Below are 7,947 nucleotides of genomic sequence, written 5' to 3'. Positions count from 1 at the left end.
TGTCTCTGGTGTCTTGAATTTCTGTGTATTAGAAAAAAATCTGCAAAATGGTGTGGGTGAGGCAGCTCCGACCACATTACTTTTTTCTATGAAAATCATCCAAGCCCGTAACTGGGATAACATATCGGTTTTTCTATGAACTTCAAAATAACCCTTTCTCCACGTGGAAATCAAATATTTTATTAATTGACAGTTCCAAGATCCCCTCCTGCATCAGTCATTTGAGTTAGCAAGTTTTATCATTTGTGTCCAATCGGCACTTGCCTTAGTTCAGTATTTTGCAGAGTTGGTTCTGGAATTGTGGAGAGTTCGAAATCATTATCTTGGAATTGTGGTCCTTATACTATAAGTAAATTTCACTTTGGTACTTTTCTAATTTTTATCCATCTGACCTTTATACTATCATTTTAGTATCACGTTGTCAAAACTCGTTATCTTAATTGTAATTTTTAAAAAAATATATAAATTCAAATAATTATATATGTAAAATGTATATATTATTAATAAACTAAAAAATGGGAATAAATATACACTTTTTATGTTTTTCGTTAGAATGTTAAAAATGTAATAAAAGTGAAAATTTCTAAAAAAATATAGAATTTTCTAAAATATCAAAAAGATTTCAAACTTTTAGAGTTTTTTGTATTTTAAATTATAATAATGTTTTATTTTCTAAACAATAAAACTATATAAAATCGTTAGAATGATAAATAATGAGTATTTTAAAAGAATTATTTTTTTCATGATTTAAAAGAGTTTTTTTTTGTTTAATATTAACTTTATTTTTATTAGACATAACATCATGTCATTGGGCAACAAGTTTTTTTTAACAAAAAAATTAGGTCAGACTGGTCCTCCAACCCAGGGTCAAGGCATATCTAAGACACAATTGAGATTTACATAAAATTTACAGATTGCACACCAAAAGTGATGATGGTATGATTCAAACTTGAACGTACAAACTCAAATTTTTAAAGTTCAACCACTTGTACCAACACTTGTTGGCGGCGACAATAGTTTGCTTTAACAAAATAGAAAATGATGGGATAATGTGATAACAAAATGGCATTATAAATATTAAACTCATAAAAGAATTTTAGTAATATCAAATTGATGTTAACAATGTTTAGAATGTGATTAAAAGTATTCACTTGATATATTCTTATGTTTTAACGTTATATGTTTAATATATATTAGGAGCAAAAAAAATTCCCCTCCCCTAGATAAGAATTAACAAGTTAGAGTGTAGGACCAACCCTAAAATTTATTAAAAGATTCCATCCAAATTGGCAATGGATAGCACTGAATTTCACAATATGAGAAAAGAACATGGGAGTGGTATGGAGGTGTATCCAAAGTGATCAAATTGCAGACAAATACAGATATGAATATTGAAGCAAATTTTGGGTTTATACATTTTGCAACTTGCAACCATTTCAACCTCTTATAATAATTGTGCAATGTTTCTCCTGCCAAATATTAATTACTCAAATAAATAGTCCAAAATATTTATGGACATCCACTTCCTGCTCCAAAGAGTTGGCGAATGCTTTTCCTTTACTTTTCTTGGAGAATGCTTTTCCTTTACTTTTCTGAGTTTATTTTAAGTAATTAATTATTGATATCTAATTAGTTAATCGATTAATTTAGATCAAATTTTATAGAGATTTATTACGAGGACGGTTTTCTTATTCCAATTTATCTTGAGGTCGTAGGATCGAGTCTCACGGAGGACATTTCATAATTTGGAGGTTTTCCACGGAAACTGCTCTCAACCTGGCGTTGAAGGCAGCCTACTATTCTATCTCCTCTTACTCCATTACATATGAGAATAAAGGTCGACTAATTTATAGAGATTTATTACGAGGACGGCTTTCTTATTCCAATTTACCTTGGAGTTTCTTTTGATTCTATTGAACCAACTTTTTTGGTGGAATCTGACTGGTTCGTAAGGAGGAAATCTTACTTACCCTTATTTTGGACATGAATATATAATCTTTTAGATATATAAAAAAATTGATTTATGAGATATTTTAGTTTTTATGTTGATCTAAATTATCAATATTGTTATTCTATAAAATAACATTATTTATATCTTTAAATTATTAGATTATATAAATACTGCTATTTGATTAACGAAAGTTAATTATAATAATATAAATAAATATTATTGAGCAAATTTATTAATTATTTTTTGATAATTTTATCCCAATAGATTTATCTGTAATACTTTAATATTTATCATATACTTATTTTATTTTTCACAAGGTTCTTAACCTTGAGGTCGTGGGATCGAGTCCTACGGAGGACATTTCATAATTCGGAGGTCTCTTACGGAAGCTGCTTTCAACCTGGTGTTTGGGGTAGCCTACTATCTTATCTCCTCTTACCCCATACATATGAGAAAAAGTGACAGCCATTTTTTATTTTATTTTTCTAAAAGAAATTTAAACACAATATTTTATTAATTTAAATCATACATTAAACAATTTTGTCATTAAAAAATTCACATATTGCATTGCACTGCGATTTATCCAAGTTCCAACGCCGAAAGCCTCATTTTTTAAAGGTTAAAGTACACAAATAGGTCCCTAATTATAAGATATTACTTTGTTGAGTTCTCTAACTATTAAAGTTATAAAATGGTCCTCAATTATAGGGAGGTACTTTGTTGAGTCCCCTGCCTATTAAAAGTTATAAAATGATCATCAGACTATTCATATGTTTTAAACTTGTCATTATCAATAAAAAGTTAACGGACGTATGAGTTGAATGTTAACTTGTTGATTGAGATATAATAAAACTTGATCTCAAAACCTCAAACGAATATACAACTTAAATGATCATGGGATCAAATTTTATCATATCATAGTCAACATATTAACATCTAGCTTAAATAACTGTTAAATTTTTAACAGAAAAGAATGAGTTTAGAACAATTGAATAATTAGATGACCATTTTATAAATTTTAATAGTTAAGATACTTAACAAAATAATACTCTATAGTATGGGGACCATTTACGTACTTTAACCTTTAAAAATAATACTATTTTCCCACCGCCGTGAATGTTATACTGTACGATTTCTAATTATTAAACCATGTCCATGTTGCCTTTATAAACACACCCCCAAACTCTCTTTAGTCCTCCATCTCCTCAAACCTTTCCTCTCCAACAATACAAACACACAAATCCTTTTCGAAACTTCCTATGGAACTACCCATTTCCACCTTTCTTCTCTCCTTCTTCTTATTCTTCCTCACCTTCGCTTCTTCATCATCGACCTGGAGAAGCGATGATGAAGAATTGGGCTTGTACAAATCATGGCTCATCAAACACGCCAAAGCCTACAACGGTATCGGAGAAGAAGAGAAGAGGTTCGAAATTTTTAAGGATAATTTGAGATTCATTGATGAACACAATCTTAATTCCAAGAACACTACATTCAAGCTTGGGTTGAATAAGTTTGCTGATTTAACTAACCAAGAGTACCGAGCCAAGTTCTTAGGTACCAAGACTGACCCTATGCGTCGAGTCATGAAGTCCAAGAACCCTAGCCGCCGTTATGCTTACCGTTTCGGTGAGAACTTACCGGATTCGGTTGACTGGAGAGAGCATGGAGCTGTTAGTCCGGTGAAAGATCAAGGATCTTGCGGTGAGTAAATTTGTTTTGTTTTTATGTTCCAAATATGTTTTTCATCATCTATATATATATTTTTCCACTTTGATCAGGAAGTTGCTGGGCGTTCTCAACGATTGCAGCAGTGGAAGCCATAAACAAAATTGTGACTGGGGAACTTATCTCTTTATCGGAACAAGAACTCGTAGATTGTGACCAATCCTACGACTCTGGTTGCAACGGTGGCCTAATGGACTATGCCTTCCAATTCATCATCAACAATGGCGGCATCGACACTGAAAAAGACTATCCTTATCTCGGCTTTGATAACCGATGTGATCCAGCAAAAGTCAGTTTCCAATGCTTAAACCCTGACTCAACAGTAATCTTGCAGTTTCAGTTTATGGTTATGGATTCTGATGCCTTTTCTTTTAACAGAAGAATGTTAAGGTTGTTAGCATTGATGGGTACGAGGATGTTATTCCAAATGACGAGAACGCTTTAAAAAAGGCCGTCGCCCATCAGCCTGTGAGCATCGCCATTGAAGCCAGTGGCAGAGCTTTCCAATTCTATGAATCGGTAAGCTCACTAGAGACGTCTCATGCAAAAATAGTCACTGTTTTTTTTATATATAATTTGTCATTGTTTGAACGTATTTTCAGGGAGTTTTCAATGGAGAATGCGGGTCGGCTTTAGACCACGGTGTGGTGGTGGTCGGATACGGCACCGATGAAAACGGCGGAGACTACTGGATCGTGAGGAACTCATGGGGCAGAGAATGGGGTGAAAATGGATCTATAAGGATGGAGCGTAATATTGTTAATGGCAATATTGGAAAGTGTGGCATTGCAATGGAGGCTTCATATCCAGTTAAGAATGGGGGAAATATCATCAAACCTTACCACAAGGAAAGCACTGAACAAATCAGTAGTGCTTGAATTCTTTTCTGCAATTGAAGACCAAGACTGAGCAAGTGATGATGCTCGGACATTGTCATTGTGGTGTATATATTTGTTTATCAAGCACACCAGATGGGAAACTGGTATTGGTGTGACTTATGATTCATGCAATTTCAATTCCAAAGTCTTTTCTCTTAACAGAAATTCACAAACTCTAATTTTTATTTATTTAGAACTATGTATTTATTAAATAAAATAGACTATCATAAAGATACCCCTATTAAATCACATTTCATAACACTGGTTTAGGCACCAAAAGCTTGCAATCTAAGCTCTCTCCTCTATAAACAAGGTATATCATCTCTCCAATAATCAGCATTGATATAATAATAACTAAAAAAAAACTTCAAAATTAAGCATTTTCTTGCAACTTTCTCATGATTCATTTCGATTAAATCTAATTTAATCTAAGATTAATTATCAATATGATTATTTTTATTACAGTTTTTAAAAAGTTGTTTCAATCACTTGTGTTATCGTTTTATTAAATTTTGGTCAATTTTATTATCAATTGTTATATTTTAGTTATGAGCTATTACCGATCGTTAACTAGATGATGTGATACATTAATAAAAAGGTCAATTTTAAATTAATTCTTAAAATTAGATAAAATAATTATAATGAAAGTTAAAATAATAATTATAAAAAAACTAACAAATGATAAGCTTAGTGAACTAAGTAAAGTGACAACTTATCAATAATCAATTGATCTAGTAGGATGAGGTATAGATTTTTTAAATGATGTTAGGAGTTTAAATTCTGACATTTACAATGGAGCAAACTGGGTTAGGAGGATCGTCTTTACTTTTATAGTACCCTATCCGAACTAGTTAATTAATAAATTGGATACCAGTGGTTCTAAAAAAATAAAGTGGCAACTTTAATTTACAAAGAGAGAGAGATGCCATTTTTCTCAAATATAATTTGGTTTTACAATTGATTGAAATTTTGATGCTGATATTATTTAATTTTGAGTAAATATCAATAAATTTTTATTTTTAAATAAATAAAATAAAAAAGCAATTTTTTATTAAATACATGTAAAAATAAAATTCATGTTAGCTTTTTATTGAGCTCAACAAATGGAGAGTATTTGAGTATGACTTAAATTGGGCTATCCCAGGCTATGCGGCGGCCCATAGTATTTAAATAAATAAGGTTAATTTTTTCGAAGTAATTGACTATTATTAAATAAAGATAAAATACACACTGAAATAACTTTTTAATGTTGCTTATCTTCATCAAAATTAAATAAGATAATTTCTCGTGAAAGCCTTTAGAATTCAAAACAATTTGAACTTTTATTATTTGGAAAATTATTCGATACATAGGATGTATATATTATATAAGTTTTTATATTTTAATGTCATGAGTATTGTTTAGGATTTAAGATTTATAGTTTTTGGATTTAAAATTTAGAGTTAATGGTTTTAAAATTAGAAATTTAGATTTTAAATTTTAAGATTCAAATAATTAGGATTGTATTTCAGAAATAAATTTTAAATCAAAAATATAAAAATAACCTTAAAATATATAAAATTTTAAAATTTTCAAGAATCGTCACTCTCCCTCCATCCATCTATGTTTGGAGCATTCCTTTTTGCAAGTGTATGTGTTTAATGATGATGCTTGTGCAAATGTCTTGCATGCATCCACGAAAGAAAACCTATATATCTCATGATTACATCCATTGATCCCAAAACAATCCATTGCCTCTCTGACATGCAATCATGTTTCATTATTATTTTTCTCTATCACTTTCCATCCTTAACAAGAAACATAACTAATGTGTTTATCTAGAAACACCTTGATATATAGTTGGATTGTCAACATTCGATTAGAGAAATCAAGTTATCAATATTTATTCTAAATTAATCTCACAATCATAGTTTAAAAACATATTACGTAATTAACTCATACGATATTAATGTAATAGTTATTTTTAGATCACACGTTCTTTTCATAATATAATACGTAAAAGGAAGCTTAGTATCATGATTTCGTTGAATTTTGCATGAGAGGCCATGGCCCTTTTTAGCTCATTCTTTTTTAGGCCTTTTTGTTAAACAATTAATCTGGAAAATGATAAGATGGATGGATGAAGCATGATTGCCGGCATGTATGGCAAATTTAGGTGTTGTGTTTGGCATAATGAGGTGTAAGGTTGTAAAACCGGTGGGTCGAGTTGTGCTCGATAAATGAATTTGAGTTCGTTGATTTCTCATTTAAACTATTGACTTGTGTGTATTGGGTCGGAAATACACGCCTTTTGCCGTTTCATAATAAGTAGCTTCAACTAAATTAGATGGGAAAATTGCCGTTTTAGCTTTTTGCTTCAATTCTTTTCCAGCTACTTCTCATTTCCAAACGTACAGTTGGACTTGAAATAAAAGGTTTCCCCACCTTTAATAAACTTTCATCTTAAGAATAAATTACCAATTTCAACCATTCAACTTTGTTTCTGTCCTATTCTGGCCACTAGAAATTTAAAAAAAATATTGTCACTAAATTTTCAAATTATATAAAAACCACAAGAAAAAAAGAAGGTATGCTTTGTTGATATTTATGCTTCTGCTCTTCGTATCTTGAGAGTTTCAGACACTGCCAAAGGGACCAGCAGGAAGATTTAAAGACAATCTCAGAACATTTTGCCTTTTTTGACTTTTTTAAATAAGTGCAGAGCTTTTATTAAGAATTAATGGAGGTTTGTTCATGGTGACTAAGCATGCTTAGTGGTGTTTGTTAATGGCTAAAGATTAAATTTGGCGAGACCCTCAAATTGGATTTGACTACTTGTGACGGTGCTTTTGGGATTCTTTCCTTTATTAGATTGGAGATTTTTCTAAATCTATAGGTGTGAATTTTGAATTTACAAACGGTTATCGTACGTTGAGATGGATAGTAGGGAAGCTCTTTCTACGATCGGCTGGGAAGCGACTCCAGTTAGAGGTCTGTCCCTAGTAGCACACCTTATCGACCTTACTAGACGTTGTTGGAATTTAGAGTTTTTCTATGCGCCTTACGAATGCAACAAGATTGTGGATGGCATTGCCGAACTGGTCTCTTCCTTTCAGGTTCACTCTTTCAACACTCCTCCCTTGATTAAATCGACGCTCAACTTTAGTCGGAGTCTACAATTTGCCGGCAATCTTTGAGCTAATTTGCATCAGCAATTGATGCTGCTTTTTATATTAAAAAAATTGTGTCTAAAACTTTTTTTTTGAAATAGTGTCTAAAACTCATTTGGAGACACTAATATGTATTTTTCATGCGAAGGAATGTTTTAGGCTTAGATTTAAGATTTAAGAATGTTTTAAAGGTATTTCCGAACCCAATTATTAAGTTTTGAACCTCAGTTAGAAAATTAAA

At 31.2% G+C, this 7,947-nt stretch overlaps 1 protein-coding gene across 1 annotated transcript; it reads left to right on the top strand.

Moving 5' to 3' along the window:
* The first annotated feature begins 3,161 nt into the window (after nt 1–3,161).
* LOC120125629 (cysteine proteinase COT44-like) lies at nt 3,162–4,708 on the top strand. Its single transcript, XM_039144013.1, has 4 exons — nt 3,162–3,655; nt 3,733–3,968; nt 4,058–4,198; nt 4,282–4,708. The coding sequence occupies exons 1-4, from the start codon at nt 3,211–3,213 to the stop codon at nt 4,555–4,557; spliced, it is 1,098 nt and encodes a 365-aa protein (XP_038999944.1). The 5' UTR covers nt 3,162–3,210; the 3' UTR covers nt 4,558–4,708.
* The last annotated feature ends 3,239 nt before the right edge of the window (nt 4,709–7,947 follow it).

Source organism: Hibiscus syriacus, unplaced genomic scaffold (assembly GCF_006381635.1).
Source record: "Hibiscus syriacus cultivar Baekdansim isolate YM2019G1 unplaced genomic scaffold, ASM638163v2 tig00110435_pilon, whole genome shotgun sequence".
Lineage (NCBI taxonomy): Eukaryota > Viridiplantae > Streptophyta > Magnoliopsida > Malvales > Malvaceae > Hibiscus > Hibiscus syriacus.
The sequence above is the reverse complement of the archived record's forward strand: the minus strand, read 5'-3'. Positions and strand labels throughout refer to the sequence as shown.

Bases quoted from the DNA above. Each gene is read 5' to 3' on its own strand.
- LOC120125629 (XM_039144013.1), top strand. From the start codon at position 3,211: ATGGAACTACCCATTTCCACCTTTCTTCTCTCCTTCTTCTTATTCTTC. The intron at 3,656-3,732 runs GTGAGTAAATTT...CACTTTGATCAG, and splicing joins GAAAGATCAAGGATCTTGCG to GAAGTTGCTGGGCGTTCTCA. The intron at 3,969-4,057 runs GTCAGTTTCCAA...TTCTTTTAACAG, and splicing joins ACCGATGTGATCCAGCAAAA to AAGAATGTTAAGGTTGTTAG.